At 43.3% G+C, this 25,042-nt stretch overlaps 1 protein-coding gene across 3 annotated transcripts in view; it reads left to right on the forward strand.

Annotated features, from left to right (window-relative positions):
* lamc3 (laminin, gamma 3) overlaps positions 1–25,042 on the forward strand; it is a 135,016-nt gene that overhangs the window by 59,672 nt on the left and 50,302 nt on the right. For all 3 annotated transcript variants that reach the window (XR_005078124.1, XM_037117083.1, XM_037117084.1), the window contains 5 exons: positions 7,796–7,984; positions 9,576–9,693; positions 14,617–14,715; positions 15,503–15,639; positions 16,984–17,103. Coding sequence is in view for 2 of the 3 variants with exons in the window: in XM_037117083.1 (XP_036972978.1) it covers positions 7,796–7,984; positions 9,576–9,693; positions 14,617–14,715; positions 15,503–15,639; positions 16,984–17,103 (663 nt within the window). In the remaining variant the exon portion in view is untranslated. The remainder of the gene's footprint in view (positions 1–7,795; positions 7,985–9,575; positions 9,694–14,616; positions 14,716–15,502; positions 15,640–16,983; positions 17,104–25,042) is intronic.

Genomic DNA, 25,042 nt, shown 5'->3' on the forward strand with positions numbered 1-25,042 from the left:
GAGCACTCATGCAAATAAGAGTGCAGAGCATATTTCACAAACACGTCGCAACATCGACTCCAATTATTGCGGCGCAGAAAGACGGTGACGGCGAATTGGAAACACGCGTGCCGCGATTACGACGACCGCTCTCAGTGGCTGCTACCAGCGCTGATAGTAACGGACAATTTACGACAAATTCAGCAAAAATGTCAAGTGACTCTTTCAGGCGGTACGTTAGCAAATAATCTTAAAGCAGGAGGGGGATAAACTACAACACACTCGTGACCTTTTGAGGCTCGGAAAACCATGAAACCCCGAGAATAAGAATAATAATTAAGATAAAATGTGAACTTTGCAAAATGACATCCACTTAATAAACTACTCATTTTCATTTGCCTCTTTACCTCTTCAACTATAAATCCCCTTTATCATGCTCCCCTGGAACCGCACGCAGGAAATCTAACTGCAGGGATTTGAAACTCGCTCCTCAGATTTTGTTGTTATCGCTCCAATTTCAAATAATTAACTTGCAGCCTTCCTATCGCACGCAGACATCCTGGGAAGAAAAAAAAAATCCTATTACAGAACACAGTTTATAAAAAAATGTGTTTATCTCCCTCGGTGCAGCGTGCGTTGGGTTATTTGTACATGTATGCAAATGATACGAATCAATCATTGCGTTTCTAGAACGGTTTCCAATGCCAGGAAAAGAAAGACAGCGTTGGGTGAATGAGATTTAATATCAACCCAGAGGGACTTGAGAGAGTCGGGAACGAGCGCATTAATTCAAACATGTTCAAGTAACTCCACCGCTGACCCTTAATGGAGTGTTTTGCTTTAATGCCGTGATGAATTAGGCAAATTAGTGTAGCCCTCCCACACAGATTGACACAATACGGACCTGCTTTAAAGATACAGCGTGACTCCATTTTCATTTAAATGCCAGCTGACAGCTCAACGTCTCTTCGCCACTTCCTTCTATAATACATTCTCCAGCGTGAGGGACTTTTTGTTATTGATCCTCAGACGGACAGAAACACGAAATGCCTCTGTCAAAAAAAAAACAACTGTCAATTGTAATTTAAGATATTATTCGGCAGACCGCTTCCAATTTCTGAATTTCTTTTCATGGAGCAAAAAAGGGCTGAGAAGCACTTCAGCGACAATCATGTGTGATTGTCGCGGCTTGTTTTTTTGCTGTCGTTACTGTGTGAACGGCAGCAGCAGGTGGTAAATGGAAGCTTTGAGGGGGGTTTTGATGACTGTGGCGTTGTTCTGTGATTTTATTTGTCGGTTTTCTATCAGTCCAGGTTTTCTTATCACCCAAACTTGATATTGAACTTCTGATTTACTTTTTTTTTTCTTAGTTTTTTTTTTTTTTTTTTTTATGTGCTTGCTGTTTGCTTAAAATAGGTGTGGAGAAATTTGTAAAGGTTTGTGCGAAGGGATTATCGTTCGGGTGTGTGTGTGTCGAGGGTGGAACAGGATGTCATTCTCATCAAGATTTCTCCCCTCTGAGACTGAAATCATTTATAGCCCGAACAGGTTGCTGCGGGTCTTCATCATTTCCGCTGTTTGTCTGATGTTGTCATCGGTTTAGCCCCCGGCTGTCCCAGTCATAGAACGTTTAAATCCCTTTCTCGCCAGTGATTGAAGGCTGTGGTTGTCGCCGGGTGACTGTGATCACTTTCTTGAATATCAATAGAGCAGTTCATAATGCTGTAGATACATCAGACGCTTATCTTCTAACCCTTCCGGCAGTACTACTCCTGCTGTGAGATGTGACAGATCCAGAAGTTGATCTGAGCCTAAAATCTGTTTATTCCCTTCTTCTTTTTTTTTTTTTTTGCTGTTTTGCTTTGTGGACTTAAATTAGTTGTTTGGGACAATGCAAAAAAAAAACATGATCAACTATAAACCCCTCATGCTTTGCACAAAAGAAGTAAACTGTGATAATATATACATACATATATATACATTTACAAGCAGGTTCTTGTGATATTAAACAGTCTCTTCCAGTAACTTCTAGCAGACGATTCACAGAAACAACTCCTCACGTCGATCTTCCTGTCAGCGCCGTCTGTTTTATCTCGCAATGACGCCGTCCCGTTTAATGCAACAATAGTGGGGAATTATACTGACAGCAGTTGTCACCACGCAAAGTAGCGTAAACTGATTTTTATTTTCAAACCTTCCGTGCAACTTTTTAAACAATTTCATGTAGTTTGACTTCCCCTTTGTTCCCCTCCATATACACGGTATGCTGTGTGCTGATCGTCGGATGCCACCTTGCGCTTCCAACTCAGAAAGTGTCTCAAGCGGTGTGATATAAATCTAAGAAAAAACCTACAAAATGTCTCTCCCAGAAGTTTAACTGGCACCTGTCAACATCCCTCCACTTAATGTCTGAGCCATTATCGCTTCAGCCGTCACATGGTGAAGTCTGGCAAAGTGTTATGTGAACTCAACCTCCTATAGGCCCCAAGAAGTCAGGACTGGAAGTACACAATTGGGCATAAGAGCTTTAAGCACAGAGGAATGATGATTTATGTAACTGCTAAGTGGACTGCAATTGCACCTCTTAAAGCTCTTTGAAAATTTGCCCCTCATTCTCCCTATTAACTGGGGTTAACCACCATTCTGTGAAGAACTGACAAACCACTGTACACCTTGTGCCACAGCTGCCTCATTATATCCTCTGCGTGTGAACGTTTGATATATTTTTCTGATAGACTAGCTGACAGATTGTTACTTGGAGTCCCTATACCAGCTGTAATTGCAGGGAGTTTTGCATGAGGAATAGGAGAAAGAGGACAAAACCTTACAAAAAGTATACTGTTACATTGATTTTACGCCATAAATAGCCGCTTTAAAAGTAACTTTAAATGTAAGCGCAGTGTCGCTCAAAAGTTCCTAACTGTTGTGTTTGTCAGCTCAGCTTATACAAGTGGAAACATATTCAGAAATATTGTCAGTGTTATGGGTGGTTATCCTGTGTGGACTACGTTCCTGGGCACAACCAGGCTCGCTGTTTTTTCCCTGTTTCTGTTCTTAATGCTAAGCTAAGCTAGGCTAACTGTCCCTTGGCTCCATATTTAGCTTTTTTTTTTTTTACAAGGATGTCAATCTTTTCCGGCAAAGAAAGCGAATTACTATTCAACCTTCCGGTGATAAATAAAGCTGATGTGATATAAAACACAAACACTATTGCCATTCAGTATTAAAGCTTAAAGAACATAAAGATTAAAACAAGAGACTTAAGCGCTCCTCTGCTGTGGTAAACAGTGTCGATGCTGAACAAACAGCGCTGCTTTCTTGTAACACCTCTTATCAAATGCTCTCATCGTAACCTAAACACAAAGGTATCAGGGCGGAGCAGTGTAGGCTGTTGCTTAGGTGGAGGTCTGATTTGTCTGCAGCGAGTACACTAAAGGTCGTACAGATATGTATTCAGCATGATCCCTCACACACCGGTTCCTTATCACTGCTGGTGCTCCACTCTCGCTCTTCCGACATCCCATTCGTCCAGCAAATTAGATGTAAAAATGAGAAATTACAGTGCCTGCAGGGATTGTTGTCTCTCTCTCTCTCTCTCTCTCTCTCTGCAATGCATTCTGCAACACTACTGAGAAATTATTCATATAAAAGGGCAGAAGGCAATAAGACTGTGAATTGCATCACCTCCGATGCAGGTGAGGTGAGAAGGCGAACCTCATTTAGCCTCCCTAAACTCTGCCCCCGCTGCTGAAAGACAGCTCCTTCACAACGCACCATCTCCCATAATGCCACCATGAAAAGTTAATGTGTTGTTTATCCCTCATATTTGTTTTCCCATTGTTCACCTGTTTCCATCGACCGCTAAAGATCCATAATTCCAGGCTTTTTGCCACCTCAGTATATTTTCACAAAAAGCTGGGCTCCCGTACTTATTTATTGGTTATTTCACCGTCGCACTGATTTGGCATTTTGCGTTCGTTTATTGATGATGTTATGTCATTTGATGGGTTGTTCAGGAAGTCCGGAAGACCGTTTGGATTATAAAAGGATGACCACACCGCTAACTGCAGTAAGACTTTACTCTGAGCTGTGAGGCTCGTGGTTTTCACAATGTGTCCGGGCTCATTTCAGCGAGACAAAGCCCCCAAGGAGCAATATCAGAGCAACGTCCACGCCTATATGGGCATGATATGCAAATGAAGGTGTCCTTGGAAGGCCTTTTTTTTCCCCCAGGAGCCTGAAGTGTTGCAGGACCGGCTTCTCAGAAGAGGTTAGTGCCTTGACTTTTAGCCCCCGAAGGCGCTGGACCATCTCTGTTTTCAAACGCAGATATAGAAGCGCACAAAATCTAGATTTTGGTTTTCGAACAAATTCTTCTCTCTTCTCGGAGCGGTCGCAGGCTGCCACCATCGCCACCATCTCAGAAATCACAGAAATAATGTCAAATGCATTGTAAAGGAAATTGACAGTAATTGCTACCTGTGTTACGTCACCTTCGACAACAATATTTCAAGTGCCACCTTTCATACCACATGCAGCTTATAAAGAGCAGCACAGCTGGATGGAGGGCAGACTCAATTCAATGTTCATTTCACTTCAGTGAGTTTCTCTATATTTAACAAAAAAAACTAAAAACCATTTCCTGACCATAACCAAGTTGTTTGAGTCCCTAAACTGAGTGTTAAAAACCTCTTCATCATGCTTCAGTTGCCGCACGCAGACACTGAACTGCCAGAACTGACAAAAAACAGATGAAATATGTTATCAGGGAACGGTTTTGCTGATGTGCTCTGCAACAACATTGTGCAGCTTGGGAGGTACATTTCTGTGTTAACTCGATTTGCAAAAAAAAAAAAAGGAAAAATAAAATATGACTCAGGTGGCATTACATTTCACTTTCCCTCCTAACGAATTTGTTGTTGCAAATTATGAAAATAATTCCCCGGTGACAGGGCTGTTAACACAACAACCAGAACTGCGGTTCCATACAAATCACTCCTAAACAATACCAGACGTTGCCTACAGCTATGTGCTGGAGTCGCATTTCAGTTTGTTTTTTTCTCCAGCATTTAATGCAGCTACAAATAACACGTTTCTGTTTCTATACGATTGAGACAAACAGACGTCAAGGCCGATAAGGCTTTAGGCCTCCGCCAAAAGAATACCCTGCAGTATTTCTTTGTGTATTTTTCATGTAAAAAAATCTGTAAGGCGCAGTGTTTGAGGGAAGCGCTCCATCCGGCACAAGAAAGAGCCCTTTGTGCACTATAATGTGTTCACACTGAGTCCACATCCTGACTTGTATGGAGCCTCCACAGTGGCTGAGTGGTCCCTCGGACGGGAATGAAGACGGTGGCTGTTGGATGCTGGTCAACATGGTGGTCAAACTGTGGAAGGCTGTGCAGACAAAAACAGCTTTAAAGTGAAACTCTCGTCAAAATGCAGCCAAGGCTTTTTTTTGTGAACTTATGTGAGTCAAACCTTAGTGTAAAAGCAGAATTACGACAAAAAAGGCACTTTTAAGATTTACCGTATTTTCATTTTCGGGTCAAACTCATTTTCAGTGGGAGTGCTACAGGCACTTTAGCGATAGCATCAAAATCTCTATTTTTAAAACAGTAAGAAGTCTCGACACAACATGGAACTGTGCTGGTAGCATCACCAGGGTCTCTACACATGAACACCAGCACTGAGAACATTGTTTGTGAACACAGAGTTTACTAAAAAGAAAGTTTTTTAACAACACGCGTTAGCAGTAGCTTGTTCTGCTAGCCGCTGTCATGGCAGCTGAGAAAATTCGATCTCCAAATGTGACGTAACATGGAGTTAAGGTGGAACTACTGTCTTCCAGCAATAACTATCCACACGATATCTCACATGACTTTTCCGGCTTTTGATTTTAGTATTGTTTCTTATATGAGGCTCTTTTTTCAATGTCAAGGTCAATATTGTTTTTTGCTAACGACAAAACAACAAATTATCTGTGCATTTATATGGAACTAAGCATTAGGAGCGTTCCACCTTAACTGTCCTCCAGGTTACGTCACATTCTGAGATCAACACTTTGTCACTGGCAGGACGGCGGCGAGTGGAACAAGCTACTGCTAACGTGAGTTGTTCAAAAAATCTCTTTTTAGTAAACTCTGTGTACACAAACAATGTTCTCAATGCTCCTCACTCCATCACCTGTTTAACGGTTTGATGGCTCATGATGGCTGATGAACTGAATATGCAAATAATAAAACAGTAATAAACCTGGACGGAAACTGGAGCAGCTAGTAATTAAAACATTAACAAATGTACTTTTGAACTTGCTGAGAGGGGTACGGGAAGCCAGACGTTCAGTCCGCCCTGAGGCTCGTTTCATGATCGGGGAACCACAATTAAACAAACTCATCTCCTCGCTTCGGTTCACACGATGGTCATAATCTATTGATAGACCTGATAACTGCAAACTTTGTACAATAAAAATAATAAGCGTGTTTGGCATCAAAACAATGTGCTTCTAAAAACTGTTGTGTCAGAGTCAGTATGAAGTTGAATCACTGAAGAAAAACACAACAGTGGCTCGGGCTGCTGTTGACAGCGCTGCCACCCGGCTATCTGCTAGCCTGACCAGCAGTGGCAGCACCGCTAGCCGACCCGATAAAGATAGAGTGGATGGGAGCTGACAAGCAGAGGGGACGGCTGGACGTATTTTGCCCACCAGTGCCAATCAGAACTGAGTCATGCCGCAGCGACTTTTGCATGTGGAGTGTCAGTCGGTGTCAGGTTGGGTTGCCTCCACGAGCAGAGGGACTGCAGTCAGCTGTGATAACAAGGAGGGCTCAGTGTCCGTTGTGTTCAGAAAAACCAAAGCTAATAGTGCTAAGACTGCCGGTTCCCATCAGAACTGTAACTCCAGGTCAGATTACAGTCGTATTTCAATATTAAAGGGACGATATGTAACAGATCTGGTGGGGCAGCGACACCGAGTGGAGGCTAACTTTGCTTTGTGTCTGCAGGACGTGTGCTAACGTGTTAACTATCAGCTTTTGAGGTGACAGGGTGTGAAACGCGTGTTTATCTAAGAGTCTTATTAGATCATTCACTCATAATAACTTCATGAAGGTAACGGAGCCAAATGAAACGCAGAACTCTTTTATTAAATCTCTTTCAACTTTTTCATCGACAGTCCCAAGTTTCTACCCTGTGAGGCTCTGGAAGCAACTGGTGATCCATTTATTTATTTTTTTATTTTTTTAATCTTTTAAATAAAGTGCACACCGTTGAGACCACTTATTAACAGGAAGTAATAATCGTATGGTTATTGCAGCAGCACAAACGCTTGAGAGCTCGATTCATAATAAAATGGGCAATTTCACCTAAATCCCCCCTCAGGGTTAACTGGTAAACTGAGGAGGGATTTGATGCGAGGGGTACGAGCGCTGTGATGGTGCGTTATCAGTTGAGTAATTTGCTCTTGTATAAACATGAATTACTGTTATCTAAGTGCCCCCTGACAGCCGATTGGCTCCTCATTAGGCCTCTGTGAAATGAGATTAGCAACGAGCCTCTAAATTATGATCCAATCCCAGAACACATAATCTCTCACACATATATCCCCCCTCTGTCTCTTTCCCGGGTCTATTTCTGTCTCCTCTTTTCTTTTTTTTCTTTTTTACCTTGTTGCCTCGTCTCCCTGTTTTGTTTTGTTTCTTTACCCCACCCCCACCCGTGGCTGCCGTTTCCTCGTTCTCCATGTTCTCCCCTCACTTGACCGTTCTGCTCTTCCTCCTCCTCCTCCTCCTCCTCCTCCTCCTCCTCGCCCTCACAGAGTGCAACTGCAGTGGGAGGTCAGACGACTGCGTGTTCGACCCGGAGCAGTACCGGAGCACCGGCAGTGGGGGGCGCTGTGTGAGCTGCAGAGACAACACTGCCGGGCCCCACTGTGAGCGCTGCAGAGAGAACCATTACAGGAGCTCTGCAGAGGAGCCCTGCCTGCCCTGCAGCTGCAATATTAATGGTGAGCCGCCGATGCAAAAAAAAACAAGAACCTTAATTGTTTTGATGATAACTTAAAAAAACTTATAATCTGTGCCAGTTCCATTACTCACTACTTTTGTTTTTTTTCCCCCCGCCGTGAGAAAATGTAATTATGGTTAAATTGGATCCCTGCGTTGGCGCAATAACGCACCATGAGCAAGATTTCACTCGACCAAACAAAACTGTCTCAAATTTTATGTCCAAATGTTTTTAAATCGTTAACAAACACTACATTCATATTTGGTCTTCCACACTATTTGAGCGCCAAACCTCGCCTGACGAGCAGAATCTTCCTCTGATTCATAATTCATGCCGTCCTGTTCGCCTGATGTCTCGCGGATCTCATCAGATCCGTCTTCACCCTCACCGTCCCATCACGATCAATCAGCGTGTTTACATGACACTTGAGAAAACCAAATTACTGCGTTAGTCTGACTATGATTGGTTTTTAAGATGCATGTATACACCTGCATCGGATTTCTCTCTAGTTGGATTAAAACACCTAGATTATTCGATTGATAGTCGCATTACTCCTGCATGTATACGTTCCATCAGACTGGATTAGGATTTTACATTCTGTGCAGGCTCGAGATTTATTTTATTTCCATGAGCCGGAAGTAGGACAGTGGCGGCGGCGTCTTTCCTCCGAAATCACCGCAAGCAAGAGCGCCACTGTGCATCTAGTTTGTGTAATTATCATGTGCGCCATAGGAAATGTACAAAGATGCAGCTTTGTCTCGCTCTTCGTACGCCATCTTTCTCAAATGCCGAGTCAGCTGGTGATGTAAAGAGGTCAGCCATAGGTGGCTGTATTACCACGAGTTGAAATGGGTACAGCGACACCTATCGTACCAGGGTATGACATGCTTCGGCCAATAATTCGATTTTCTCATCAGCATGTATACTCACAATTGCAGTTGTCTGATTGAGTAACATAGAATAGTAAGCTGTGCATGTAAACGTACTGGATGACCAGTTGACTCGTTATCAACCATTACACCTCGTGTCTTCCTCCAACATAGTCTCATTTTCAGGCTGAGGGACGTTTAAATGTTTTGAATCCTCCTAAGTGCACCGTCGTCCAGTGAAAGAGGGAGAACTAAGAGAAAGAACTGAACAAATACATCAGAAATCGTCTCCCCCCCCCCCATGTGTCCTAGTGCGAGGTGATTGCACAGAGGTGTCGGAGTCCATTGTATTGATAAAAGGTTATAGCAGACTCCATCAGGCTTACTTTCCTCTCACGTCCGCGCTGCCCCGGCTGCTCTTTTTTCTCCATTAACTAAAGCTACAGTATGTCAGGTACAGTGCGGTTGCGAGGTTACATAGCGGCTCTTCAGGCTCATCTCTGGGGTTTCTGAACAGGAATTCAATAACAGCCATCATTAACGCTGTACTGACCATTTTAGTGCATTTCATCAATAACCTTTCTGGATTCTGACGTCTTTTTTTTTTTCCTCCCCCGACCTGTTTCCCCTCTGTCCTCGCTCTGTCTCTGCACCCTTTACATTCTCTTCTCATTTATTTTTTTCCTTCCTTCCCCTCGCCCGTCTGTCTGACGCCCCTCACAGGTTCAGCGAGTCTGCAGTGTGATGTGGAGGGAAGGTGTGCGTGTCGAGCCGGCGTGACGGGCCTGAAGTGTGACACATGTCTGCCTGGATACCACTCGCTCGGCCCCGGCGGCTGCAGGTGAGCAGCACACGCAGCCATCAGCACCGATGCGCAGACATTTCGAGGCACGAGACGCATAAAAACAAAGCGAATATTAAAAGGATTACCAAAAATCTAGGTGGGGGAGAGGAGGTTAAAAGAAATAAAGAGGTAACACGGACACAGACTTAATAAATCTTCCCTGTTTTGCAGCTTTACCATCTGACGTTCCCCAAGCCTGAATTTATCAAACTACAAAGCTGCCGTAAACAAGAGGATTCTCATTTCTCCATGTGACACCACTGTGAATTAGTGACCTTCTTATCAGCAGGCGCCACATTGTGCCAAATACAGTATCAAACCGCTAACAACCGCCGCAACGCGCAAGCCAACCCAGAGCGCTTCAATCAAACCCGGAGCGGGTGCTTTAGGGTCATTTCATCTCCAAAAGTCCTGCGTGGTCGCCGTCTGCTGCCTCTTTTGGTCTTTACACGAATATCTGCTGAACTTTTTCACCAATATTATCGTCACCTCAGTGAAATTACAGTTTTCTGTGTTATCAGACGAGACAGTCGGCAGGTGTTGATGTTTATCACAATCTGATTCATCATCATGTTTCATCCTGCAACATCAAATGTTGAAGCCATATTCATATTACTTTTGATGAGCTTTTGATAACATACTTTGTGTTTTCAAATACTCCAAGTATACGGGGAGGGAAGGGCAGTTTTTTTGGGTCAACCCAGATCTGATCATCACCCTGGTTCCAATCGGATTCATCAATGGGATTTTGGATTACTGCTGAAATAAAAGATCAGCAAACACAATTTTATGCTACTTTCCTGTTCGTTAAGCCAAATCATCTTAACCACTTATGGTATATATAAGATTTTAGAGGCACAGATGCAGTTGTGACTTCACCTTCGCTTCCACTGAGCTCTCAGCTACATACACGCTTTCCTTTGATCAAGCTACAGAGTTAGCATCAGAAAGGTTTGTAACTCACGTCGGCATGTAGAAACAGACTAGTTAGCAGACTAATGTAATCTTTAATGTACCCGCCACCCTCTGTAATCTCATTTAACCACTTAATAGCAACAGAAACGTTTGTGTTGACCACAGACCTTTTTTCAGACATTTAACCAAGAACCCATTCAGAAAACTCCTTTGCCCTCAAGACGAGGGGAGTCGGAAGTGCAAAAATACCAACTTGTTTTCTGACTAACTATGTCTTACATTGTGTAGCTATGCAGTAAAACACTGCTATTTACATTTTATACACCAACAGTGGTTGACTGGCTGTGTACGCTGTGAGAGGGGTTTGGTTTTTGTGTTGAATAAAGAGAATTATTACCCGACTTTGCTGTGATTTTTATTTTTACAGCCCGCAATTTTGAACATACTCAAACGCTCAGCTGCTAAAGAACTAGACATTTTCTTTAAGGAGTCGGTGGAGATAAAAAAGTGGGTAGATTATAAGGTGAACATTGGAGTTCAAGTGAACAACGTCTGGTGTCTGGTGTGAATGAGCTTGCAACAAACGTCTAATGTTAGGTTTAACCAAAAATCACACAGTGTTGGAGTTGGAGGACTGTATTTTTTCCTTGCTTGATCCAGTGTTATAGCCCTGACCCTAAATGTTCAATTTAATTAGACCATATAGCAAAAATCCAGTCTCTTGATGACCCAAGCCCAGAAAATGGAGAAAGAGGAGAATCACAAGTTTTGCTAAATGGCTGCTGCGAGCTCCCTCCTGCAGCACGCGGTCGGTGTCTTGGTTGGTTGGTCAGTCAGCCAGCCGTCCAGACCAAGAGCAAAAAAAAAAGAATAAAATAAAAAAAAAAGACCTGCTGTTTGAAGATCCCTCAGAACCGAGCCAGGGAACATGCGGTCTCCTCCATCTGTTACCATGGTGACAGGATCCAGCCTTCGCTGCCTTCAGAAACTCACAGAACACAGAACTTACTGTAAGCTTCTGCTGCAGCCGACCCCACCGAGGGAGAAAACTTCTCTGCCGTCCTCCAAAGACGGTCGAGTGAGTAATGCTTAATGTCTCGTTCGGGAAGGTCAGCGTACCCTTTTCAAGATATTATCCCGCTTTTAATCTGCTTTTCATCGACTCAAATATCCTTAATCCATTGTTTAATTGTACATCAGTGCCATTGTCCATTGTATTCAAAGACTTATTGTTTGGTGTATTGTTCCTGATGCCTGATTGGAGAAAAGCTCTCAGAATAACTCACTGATTGGCCGATTTGCAATTGTTGTCTGTTATTCGAGGTGGAGCCCGCCCCTAAGAACGTAAACTTAACACATCTACTGAAATATTTTTCCGACGTCGCTCTCTTTTTTTTGATCATTTCAGTATTCTACGAGAGTGAGCTCAGAGGGTCATCATTTATTTCAAGATAGCCGGAGTTGCTTTCATGCCTCAGATATGAGGCCGGCCTCACCTCTGAGGCTTCTGCACACTGTGCCCTTTGTTGCAGCCTGAAGATGCGCCGACCTGCTGCTTACATTCTGATGATGAAAAGCCCGGTCCAACTTTCCCTGACCCCACAGCGCTCTCTTACTAAATATGCCGCGCATGCGAAGCCGGCATGTAGATGTATATTATGGTGCATGTGTGTGTGTGTGTGTGTGAGAGTGTGTGAGAAGTATGTTGCAGTATTTATATTCATAAGGAGTCCAGCTCCCCCTGACCTCCTCTACATGCCAAGGGAATGCTAAGTTGTGACGGTGCTGAATAGCATATCAATGACTGTTTGGTGTTAAGAGTTATTTCTACCACCTAACTGCGACAACAGACGTGGACTCACTGTTAAACACAACCACTGACGTTCAGTTTAGCTTATAACAAAGAGTTTTAACATTTATTCTCGTGACTAAAGCTGCTAGAAATCTGCATTTTTGTGTTAAACTCAGGTGACTATTTGTGATGTGACAAGGGCGACTGGCAGTGACAAATCCAGCCTCGTCTTCCAGCAGCGACGTGCATCTGTTTTCAGCAGCGGGGGGGCAAGGTTAGCCACTAACTGAGGAACGTTGCTGAGCTGATAGCAGCAAAAGAAGATATTATCTTAAAGGATAAGTTCACCCAAAAATGGAAATTCAGTCATTATCTACTCCTTTGACTCCCGAGCCGATAGGAAGTTCAGGTGAAGTAAACAAAACATTTCTGGAGTTTCACGGCAAAATAGAATCACAACTTTTTCCTCAACAACTGAGGTTAAAAAAGTAAATGAAAAAAAATAAACAAAATGGGACCATACAGCTCATAATCCAAGTCCCACGATCCCAGATTGATTTGAAAAAAGATGTGATTTACATCCGTTTTAAAGATGAAATCTTGGCTGTGGTTTGCTAAGCTAAAGGAGTTAGTGCAGCTCCCAAGTGAAGCGAGTGCACAAGCTCGACCACGCATCAAGGTTGTAAATGATTTCTCTCTCAAATCAATTTGGGATCTCAGGGCTTCTGGAGATTCGGGTTACGCTCAATAAGCTGTATGGAGTTATTTTATGTGGCTGCCCGTCTACTTCAGTTGTTTAAGAGGAAGCTGCAACACTGTTTCCCAGTAAAGCGACAAATGTTTTGTGGACAACAAAAGGCCGAGTAGATAAAAACTGAAGTTTCATTTTTGAGTCAACTTATCATCGAAGATAAACAGTCAGATATATTTCTCAGCTGCTTCTTCAGTTAACGTTGGACTTTCATCAGCCACGTCTCCAAAACGATGCTACCTGGTGGATACAGGACATAGTTAACACGTTGACTGCGGCATGTTGGATTTAGTGGCATCTGGTGGTTGCAGGTTGTAATAAACTGACCACCTCTCAGCTCACCCTCCCGGTGGCCCCCAAAAAGACCCTGTGAAGGGCCAACGTCAGAGTTTGTCCCTTCTGGGCTACTGTAGAAACACAGCAGTGCAACATGTTGGACTCCTACTCTCTGTCGGCTCATTTAAGGGTAATAAAAACACAAATTTCAACTGATTATATGCTAATGAAAACATAATTACACATTTTTTTAGATACATTTTTAGATCCTATTTCTGCCACTGGACCTTTGGGGGGGGTAATAACTTATCAATGCTGCATTTACAGCTCCTTTTCACTTCCCACAAATGGCCCAAAACATCAATCTAAAGCAGGTTTAAAGTGAAGCTCAAGATACAGGAAGCTTTATTGAAAAAGGATTACTGACTGAGATCTCATTTATAACCCTGGAAACTCACGTCCTTCATTGAATATCACAGATTTGGGCAATAACAAAAAAAAAAAAAAAAAAAAAAAAAGTTATTCTCACAGGCAAAGTTCTGTCAATACGAACATGCAGAATATGAACGCACACATTAACACACACTAACACACACTCTGCCGTCTCTCATTCATGCCGCACAATCAGGCTGTTGAGTGGAGGTGTGAATTACGCAGACCACTGGAGCAGAAACAAGTGGAGACGGCCTGCCTCGTGATAATTGAATTATTTGTAATAGCACCTCGTTAAAAAACAGATCCTGCGTTACGCTTTCAAACAAAAGTCATCAATCAATAAAGGTGATCAAACACATTCTGACACCGTCCGAGTCGCCACGGCTGACCCCCCCCGCCAGTACACTCGCTTCTATCAAGGTTGTTTACACTGACTTTCAATTTCGGACCGATTGTTTTTAAAATGAGCGTGGCGATGACTTGTGGGGTCGACTGGTCATTAGGGAGATTCAGGTTCGAGCCCCCAAGACAAGTATCCGTGTAGTTGACGTGTCCTTGAGCAAGACGCCCCGCTGTTTCCTGGGCTGCTGGGGTGCAGCCGGCCATCTGTGATCTGGAAGAGGGCAACGTGTGGAGAATCACTTTATATTCTGTTATTTGTTATTTAAATTCTCCCTCAATAACGTGTTCTCTCCATCGTACCGTACATCTACATCTTTCCATCCTCACACTGGTCACTTGTGTTCTGCAGGCCGTGTGAGTGCGACCCCAGCGGGACCGTCGACCACTGCTCACCTCTGGACGGACGTTGCCTCTGCAAGACGAACGTGGAGGGCCACAGCTGTGACAGGTGCGTTTATAAGGCTGTTGCGTGAACCGCTGGTTGTCGAGGCAACCACAACCAGAACAACTGAAGCGATTATTAAAACGGTTTATCAGCTTATGTAGAGAATACTTCTTTCGTCACGTCTGATGTGAAAGAGTTGTACCCGGCAGACAGGTGTGCACATCCTGCAGGCGCAGCTGAGGACTTACAAGAAAAGACGGACGAATATTGTCTATCCAGAAAACTGCTGTAAGTTCTGGAGCTGTCCGTCATTTGGACGACATGTCAGTAACCAAGTCTGCCTCTCCCTGTCTGTTTCCATCCTGCTCCTCGAGGACGTGGGATCACTCTGATAAACTCACTGTGACACCAGCGATACACACAGCCCCGGGTCTCAAACTATTGAATAATACTGCGCTCCCAGTTTGTTGACTTTTTCTTTTTTTTTTCTTCTTTTTTTTTTGCCTGATTTCACGGCTGGTTGAGCAGGGCCCTCTCCTGTGTAATGTGACCAGTGTAGTGGCTGATTCTTCGCAGTGTTCCTGTCCCAACCCTGTGCCAGCTGGTGTCTGTAGGTCAGCTCTCAGGGTCCTCGCAGCCGAGCCACCGAGCCCCGTTCGGTCCCTTATTCCTATAACGCTGCCACCCCAAGAACAGCTTAAAGAGATTAGTGAGAACAACACTACGGCAAGGTTGTAGTAAATGGCTGCAATGAGGCTTGTGTGCAGCATTTGCATGTTAATAACTTTTTATAGATGAGGGTGTTTGTGTGTTTGTGTGTGTGTGTGTGTGTGTGTGTGTGTACCCGCAGATGCAAGCCAGGCTTTTTCAACCTACAGCGAGGGAGCCCTGCAGGCTGCCAGCCCTGTTTCTGCTTCGGCCACTCGCTGGCCTGCTCCTCGTCCAATCACTACGCTGCTTTCAACATCACCTCTGACTTCCTGGAAGGTATTTGTCTGAGGCTCAGCAGCCTGTGGGGATTTTGTAATTACACAGCTTAAAATTAACAAGACCAACGATGTTTACTTTGTTCTCTTTGTTTCTCTTTTTTACCTCCCTACAATAGTTTATTGTGCCTTTATTTATAGGTGATGAAGTGCCTCCAGTGATGTCACCGAGCTGTTAGGATGCATTGTGGGTAATGTAGGCAGCAGGTTTTATAAAAGGGAAGAAGAATGCGTGGAACAAAAATGGTTGTTGTCTTCTTGTTTTCATACTGTCCATAATGAGACCGACAGGGTCATCGGGGCAATGTTAGACCAGTCGGCTGCTTTACAAAACCCGGTGCCTACATTACCCACAATGCAACTCAAGCCAATTAATCCTCTGGATCCTCAAAAGGCTTCATACTACTGCTACTACTAATATACATATGCAGTAGTGCTCCCCAAGACCTGTGAAAACACAGCAAACATAACAAAATGAGCTTCAGACTCGAGACAAAACAACTTAAAACAAAAACTTAAAACTGAACTGAAGTCGACCTCCTCATTCTGATGCCAGAAAATGATTTCTGTTCAGATGTAACATTGCATGATTCGAATATCGTTGCAGATAATATGCATAAGAAATCCTTATTTTATACACCTCATGTATAGCACGAATAGTTAACCATGATACCAACCTCGGTATCTTCATGTGTCAAAGCCACATTTAAGATTTCACAAGTAGTTTAAGCTATAAATCAAAATGTGGAGGTTCAAAGTTTTGCAGCACAGGCCACCAAACTGTAGCATGAGCATGAAATGATCAAGAGAGCCCACTGTAAACTGAGACGATAGATAGATAGATAGATAGATAGATAGATAGATAGATAGATAGATAGATAGATAGATAGATAGATAGATAGATTTACTTCTTTGTTATTAATATTATTTATGCATTTATGCAAGATTCTGATTTACTCACAAGCAAACAAGCATGCGAACCCTCATCTGACACAAATAACACTGTCAAGACTGTATCTCATTAATGTGATGATATATGGAGTGGACAGGAAGAAGCCACAAGCAGAGGAGAAACTCTACAAACTTTGTTTGGTAACTTGGACACAAATTTAGTTTTTCTGTAACAACTCGGAGGGTTTTCTGACTTCGCCTGTGTTTCCTCCATATGCTCGTGTTTCTGGTATTTGCAGCATCTGCATTTACGTGTGTTTGCGTTCTCCAGGTCACCGAGCACGGTTACTGTTTTCCTGTGTGAAATGAAACCAACAGAAGAATTACCTGAATGCTGACCCTGTGTTTGTGACTCATGTTTCGTCTTGTTTTTTGTTTTGTTTTTTCCCCTCAGATCAGGACGGCTGGTCGGGGGAGTTCTCCGGAGGGCAGGAGTACCCCCTGCTGTGGAAGGAAGGTGAAGTCTACCTGCTGCCTCTTACTGAGGAAGACATCGGCTTCTACAAGGCCCCCGGTGAGTCCAAAAACAAAATAACAGAGATTTGAGCTCGACCACGAGGACAGATTGTTACCTCCGCCTGGGTTTAAATGCGCGGGTTACAATCCCTTTTGTCGAGATAATAAATAAATCCTTGTTGTTGCTATTATAGTAAATATGTAAATGATAGCAGATCATCTATAATAGCCATAGCTTGTTCCTGTTGTTCCTTAGTGAGATTAATCAGGGTCTTTGGCAGCGGGTCACACAGCAGTTATTCTGACACCATTTCCCCCCAATCCGCTATCAGAGCCATTAGAAGATAAGGGACTAAGCTGGCCCGGCTACAGGACTTAGGGCCCATTTCTATCAGCCGCCCCAGCAGCAAAGGGCCTGATGGAATTGGATGTCTTGGCCATGCTGGAGAAGCAACAAAGTAAAAATTGGCTTGGCTTCTTCTTGTCTCTCGCTAAGTCGGTTCCAGCCATCAGCTCGCAGGCCCTCCAGCCACGGCGGCAGTCCGCAGCCAGAAGCAAAACAGGAGCAATCCCATTAACTCCGCATCCTGGAGGCTTTTTATGCCCAATACGCGCAATCACAGGGAGCGACTCCATTTGGGTGGGGAATCTTTTTTTAGAAAGATGAAACGCTTACAGCAGGATGTGACAAAGCCTGGTGGTCAGACGCGATTTCCAGAATGTCATTACGAGTGTACGGATGCGTACACGTGACACGTTCATAAGTCCATAATGAATGCTTGCATGCTTTTCCATATATATATATATATATATGTATATATATATATATATGTGTGTGTGTGTGTGTGTGTGTGTTTGTAATTATAAATGCACATAGTTAATAGTGTTTTTAAAAAGTTGCTTTCTTCTTCACTCGGCCTATAGTAGCGTCTCTGTAGGCCACAACACACAGATTAGTGGCCCAACTGGCCGAGAGCAGCTTTGTGGCAGCCTGCTTATCTACTTCGCACAGTGCTTGTTTATGTTGTTTCTCCACATAATAAATGCACAAATCTATTTCCTTGCCATCCCTATTAATGATCTCATTTCGCCCCCCACCCCCCCCACCCCTCTTCTTTCTTTCTTTTTCTTTTTTTTCGTAGTGGTGCATGTGTACAGTTACTTTAAAGATTAGAGCGGAGTGGCAGCGGCTTTTGCAAGCGGCTCTGGAATTCTCCCTCCCTCTCGCCGCCACCTCCTAATTTGTGTTTGCGCTGAAATCCCTCCACTGTGTTCTCCGCTGGAGCACGAGATAATTCTGAGTGGCAACTCCACATCGAACGTCATACAAAATGCTTTTTTTTTTTTTTTCCTTTTCTGTGATTCCAATGAATCTGTTTGTCACCGTAGTTTGTCTCGGGCTTCAGCTGTCACACGAGGGACAGGATTCAATCATTGGCTTCTTCTATTGAATTAGTAGTGTTGGTGGGCGGGGGGGGATCTGCGTTGCTCAGCCAGTGACAGAAATAGCAGCCAATGCCACAGGGAAAGAAAAACTACATCAAGAAAGAATTTCACTTGTGTTTCCTGAATTCCCCCGGACAATCAGGCACTCTTTCACCCCTGCGCCACTTTACCTTGATTGTCAAATGGCCATCAGACGATCCAATCAGGACATCAGAATTGGTCCTTGAAAACATTTTGATTCGTCCTCTCCCCCTTTTTTCCCTTTCTACTGCCAGTGTGTGCACACGCCAGCGCGACACATGAATGCATGTACGTGTGAATCTGTTTGTGTGAGAGCGCTCGGGTACGCGGGTTCTTCCTCTGAAACATGTGCGCTGCCACTTGTCCTCCTCCTGATCCTGGACATCTGCTTGACGGTTGACACAGGCGGAGTTCAAGTCCCCGTGGTGACTCAACAGACTGAACACTCGAGCGCAGCTGCCAGAAACTATCATAGACAAACATGAAGTACCTCCCCAAACAGTTGCTTTGACCTGCCTCCAACAACTGTGGTCACCACTTGAATCTGCTGGACAGTAACTGTGGCTCTCTTGGCTGAGCAGCTTTCATGCTGAAGGGGACATCATCTAGCATAAGTCCTTACAGCCATCTGTTGAGAAGCTTGCAATGTTGATCTTTTTCATATCTGCAGCGCAGGCCAACCTGCTAAGCCAGAAGCAACAGGGAGACTGCGGGAAAAGAGACAGAATTTAAATGAAATAACCCTGCAGAAGGAGGAAAGAGAGCAGCATACAGCTGCTCTTGCGCTCAGTTGAGGAGCGGCGGAGAGAGTAAGAGGGAGTAAAGATCCATGAGAGCAGCTCCGGGCTACCTGTCACTCCGATTCAAGCTGCAATTGGCGGTAAGAGCCTCACGCAGCCTGAGTGCTACCTGCACCTGAGGTCTGCACGTAATCCAGTCTGCCGGCCTTGTCATCTGGAAACATAAGCAAAAGCGAAAGTAGACATAGCAGAGGGGAAATATGAGCGCTGAGTGGAGAGGTGGAAAGAAGAAGGCGAGAGAGAGAGAGAGAGAGAGAGAGAGCGGAAGGAAAGTCAACTAACTTAAAAGGTGAAGGAGTGCTTGAGTTGAGGCTGGAGAGGGAGAGCAAAGAGTTCAGTATGCTTGAAACAAACTCAGTCGTACGACATTTTGTCTGATTACATCTAAAGGTGAAAGTGTTGATACCCTTTTTCCAAACGGCCACACTCACAGGCCTTAATGGAGCTCTCGGGGAGGCAGCCGGGAGGTATGTCTTTGGCGTGTTCTGCTGTCTCGACACACTGAATCTTTGGTCAGCGTCTTCATTCTCATTCAGGCTGTTGCGCTCGGTTGCACACACAAAAGGTGACAGAGGCACCGCAGCTGTGTGAAGAATAAATAAAGAGAGCTTCAGAGAGACATTCACACCCCGCCTGGTGTCTCACCTCCGCACACCTGACGAATCAGCGCGTGGATGTGACTGTTAGATTGTCTGTGTCAGAGTCACACTCTCGCCAGTTCCTGCGTCGGACAGGTGTCGGATGAGGCAATGTTCAGATGCCGTCACACGGCTGACAGGCGCTTTGTTTGAAGCACACTGTGGCCTTAAGGCTGTTCAGAGCGACAATAGCACTTTGTCACAGCATTGTCATTCATTTCAGACCACAGCGTTGGCACGACGGGGCAGACGCTGAAGGCTCAGGTAAGCCAGCGTCTGCCCGCAGTAAACTACGCAGGCTTATCTGGTACGAGCGCACGTGTCGTTTAACACCGATAACAGATTTCTTCATGGTGACTTTTCCAAAGTTGTGAAATCTTTACTGATGACCCTCCTGTGTCACTCTTTGGTCTCCTCACTTATAGAAAAACATCCATACCGGCAGAGTCCTCACATTTCTCTTAAGTGTAGAGCGATTTTCTAAACACTCGGTTAAAAAAAGAACAGCGTGACTCCTTCATTGACATTTGTACCTCGGCTCTTAGACAACTTTTGTGTGGGCTGGACAAGAGCCCTCAGAGACGAGACCAGTCATCTGATTTGATCTCCGCTCAACACTTGACTTTGTCCCCCTGTTACTTCCCTGAAGAGCACCAGATAGCTTTGTGTCTTAAAATAGTGCATTTTTATTTCGATTATATCAGATTTATATCCAACATAATCGGCTGAATAGACGTCTTCAGTGTGTGCCGGCCTGCATATGTATGTGCTTTATATTGCTTCAAGAGTCCCCTGGACTACGAAGCTGTCCTCGCGTGTGATTCAGTTTCAGGTCACGTATATATTGTGCCTGCAGGCGGTGCAGTTTAGTTTAAGACTCGGTGTCCTGTCGGCGTTGCACCTGTTTAAAAGTTTAAACTTTGTCCATCGGGGCCTTTGCCCTCCGACTGTCTGCTGCACGGTGGTCGATGTTGGAGCCTCGATGGGATCAGTGTTTGTACAAGGCAGCTGTGATTGAATTGAAATTGAGTTGATTTAAATTAGTTGGAGCAAAGTCTAAACCCCCCTCCGATTGATTTGGAGCTCCTCTGCCGTTCCGCCAAAAGTTATATGGGCATCTATCACTCGGGTGTGATGGCGGCTTTATGTGTTCCTGGCACAGCGTCAGCGGCGCCGCTAGTGAGTGGACCTCAGATCATTCTGACAGAGTCATAGAAACAAAATGAGTGGCGCAGGTTGATGCTTTGATTTTTTTATCCCCATTACATTTTTTTTCCAAGTTGTTGACTGAAATACATACATATTATGTATATTGATCATTTATATCGGCAGCTGAACTGTTCTCTGAGGAGGTTTGTCAGTTCTTGGAGCACAAGTTTTCATCTTAAAGGTGCAATATGTAAAAAAAAAAAACAAAAACAAAAAAATAAATGTATGCAGTCCAGTGCTGACATAATGCACCTTTAAAGCAGCTTGTTTTGTCTGACTGACATTAAAAGATGTTCAGTGATGTTTAATAGTTTTGATGATAGATAAACTTTTGCTGGTTCAAGAATGAATTTGTATGAATATCAAGATGTAGTCTAAAGATAGTTAGCTTAGCTTAGCTTAGCATTAAGGCCGGAATTAAGGCAACAGCTCGCCTCTCCAAAGTTTAAAAGATGTCTACCTATAGCACCTCTATAGCTGAGTAAATGACACATCATATCACTTTTTCTTTATGTATGAAAAACAAAATCCAAAACAACGGCTGATGAGCAATTTCTTGGTCGGGAGATGTTATAACCTCATAAAAACATGACGGTTTTTGACGGGTTAAACAAGATACAATATGTTAATCAGAAAGCGCTAAACACATTTTTTCAAACTTTTAAACAGAGCCAGGATTGCTATTGCCTCTTCTTCCAGTCTTTATGTCAAGCTAGGCTAATTGTATCCTGGCTCTTTAGATTTCTATGGTGGTATCAGTCTTCTTTTTAAGGTGCAGTGCGAAATTCATACTCAAAACAAATGGCAGCATATCAACGGAAAAGTCACTAACTCTTGCTAACTGCAGCTAGCATTTTGCTAGTTAGCTCAGTTAGCCATGCAGCAAGTGGTCCAATCAGCTGACTCGAGTATGCCTGGACCAATGAGGGAGTGTTGGTGTTTACACCTCGAGCACAGGAGCCTTCAAGCTAGTTAGCATGCTAGCTCAGATAGCTGGTCAATGTGGTCAAAGAGGTCCATGTTATGATTTTTCTAATGTTTAAAAGTAAAAATTCTGACATATTGCACCATTAATATACAACCTGATGATCAGTTATTACAGTTGAGTGATTCATCAGTTCGTTGTCTAAGTGGTTTAAATACCGCATATAATGTTATGTAGAGAAATGTGAATCTCCGTGTTGTGAGACGCGTGTGCAGCTGGCACGCCGCGGTACTTAGAGATTGCCTAACTTTTTTTAATCCTCCCCAATTTGTCATGTGAAATAGAATAATGAATATAAATCCATGGCCGGTGCACAGACAGCAGATCACACTTACACACGAATAATCCTTTCATTGTTTTTGTTTTTTTTTTCATAATGATTCATTACTTTGGAGAGAGGCCCGCCAGTGGGGCCATTTCCTGGATGGTCTATTAGGGTTGTGAGTAATTATGCTTTTGGTACCTCTATCCTCCGCACACGGAGGAACCACACTGACGCAAATCAGACGCCGGCAGAATAATAGCCGGCGAGCTACAGCTGAGACGCAGACGCTCACAACCATAAGGGAGCACTTTAGGATAGAATATTAGCTTGGTCACACAGCGGCATTACCAGGCTCATTACCCACCGTTATGCAAGGAATGCACAGTATATATTTCTTATTAATCATTTCAAAAGTAATATCTGTTGACTTTTATTTTCTGTGAACTAGGGGTTTCGTGCATTACTCATTATTACAGTGAGTTACTCCCCAAATATAGGTAATTGCCCCCTTCTCAGCTTCCCCCCCCCCCCAAAAAAAAAAAAAAAAATAGTGTCTCTGCTGAGACAGAGCTCATTTTTAAACGTAATGCAACGATGAGCATCTGCTGCCGGATGCCGTTCTCATGAGTGCAGTTTGAGTGTGCTGTGTCTGAGTGACTGACTGGAGAGATCAGATTTTATCACAGCTAACACAGTCCACAGTCGTAAGGAGATTCGATTTTTCCGACCTTAACTATAATTGAATACACTTTTGATAAGCTATTCAGCTAGTTAGGAATATAAAGCTCCCCATCTTTTCCTTTTATCTTATTTATCGATTTTTCTTTTATTTGCTCGCTTCGGTTTTCAGCCGTACAGTTGAATTTTTTGAACATTTATCAAATCCCTCTTTTCCTCACATAAGATTTAACAAGGTCCTCGATATATTTCTTTAACATAATGAGCGCCATCCTTTTGAGCTAGCCACCTAGCCGCAGCTTCCTTCTTTCTGGAGCTACACCAGCCAGTGCAGGTGATGTTTATCATTTATTTATTCTGCCAAATGAATAAATGTAAATGTGATCTATATGCCAGGTAGCCCTGCTGGTGAAGGGTCACTGCACATACTATTGTAGGCTAACACTAAGGCTAGCTAAAGTACTTTAGCTCGCAAGCTTACAATGAGAACACTGAGTTATCTGGCTAATTGTTTTACTGCATCAACCTCGTTTTTATAGTGTCAACAGTGGAAACAGTGACTCTGAAAACTAATATGAAGCATATTATAGTCAGTATCTTTTTAAAGAAATTGTGTTTGAACAAACATGTCAATATATTGCTGAGTGGTCTGTAACTACTTCAAACAAGATGGAACTCGTGGCGCTACAAGTATACGGAAACATTTATTCAGGCGAACAGATAAAATGATTTGAGATGGGATTATGGGGAAATATTTGCATATGCATAATACATTTAAAATATGTAGATACCCACGTATATGTATATTAAATTGAGCTTTGAGGGGAAAAAAAGGAAGGAGAGATTTTAAGAAATATATAACAGAAAAGATTCTATGAACAAATTGAGTTGTTTATGTGTTTGGGTGTGAAATTGCACTGGTGTGTGTGTGTGTGTGTGTGTGTGTGTGTGTGTGTGTGTGTGTGTTGGCCTGTCAGAGTGAGTATTGATTGGTTATTTCATTTAGACCTTTCACCCATATCGGTTGTTTTTCCATCAGTTAAGATATTTAAATGTGCGAGGGCTCATTGAAGGCACTCTCGCCTAATTGGTGGTGATGGATTCAATCTTCGCCTTTTTTATTTCTATCCGGACTTTTTTTCACTCCTTGGTCATCAATATGTATTGACCGTGAAGCTACATTGAGATGTGTGGCAGCTCATTCCACATGAGAAAGTGTTTTTGTCCTCGCTGGTGATGATTGGTGGTTGTTAAGCTGCTTCCCTCGCTCCTGATTGGCTGTAATTATTTATTTCTATTGATTGTGAGGCCACATTGACATGAGCGATGCCTTATTGGACTGAAAAAAGAAAATGCTATTGATTAGTCATGTAATTGAAGCTTTTCCCCCTTTATCACTGCCTTTTTCATTTCCTACAAATACCTCCACTGTTAGGAATAACAACCGGTGTTGTGCTTCATTTATTGACGTATCCTCGCACTTGCTCATGTGGATTGACTTGTTTAAAAGCTAACAGGTATGATGGAAGCCGGATGTGTTGTTTTTTATTTAAAGCGCTGACAAAATGGTGCAACATTTCGACTATTTTCGAGTTGACTTGAACACATCAAAAAAGGATTTAGATTAAACTCTCTTACATTAGAGCTAAACAAACAGCCGATGCCACTCCGGCTGGAATAGTTGCCGGGGAGATACGGCAGGAATACTAATAAAATAATGTTGTTTATAATAAACCAAATTAAGTGATTGGTGAGAGCAAAAAGCATTACGTTTTGGACCGTGAAGTGCTTGAAATGATGAAAGTTTATGCATAATTGAAATAATAATTACATTGCTTTTAACTTAAAAAAAAAAATAAAATAAAAAAAGGCAATAACTTTAAGTAATTAATTTAACACATCACCGAGTAATACATCACCAACAGCAGCCAGTAACTTCTACTGAAAAAGCAAAC

The sequence above is a fragment of the Acanthopagrus latus genome, chromosome 12, assembly GCF_904848185.1.
Source record: "Acanthopagrus latus isolate v.2019 chromosome 12, fAcaLat1.1, whole genome shotgun sequence".
NCBI lineage: Eukaryota > Metazoa > Chordata > Actinopteri > Spariformes > Sparidae > Acanthopagrus > Acanthopagrus latus.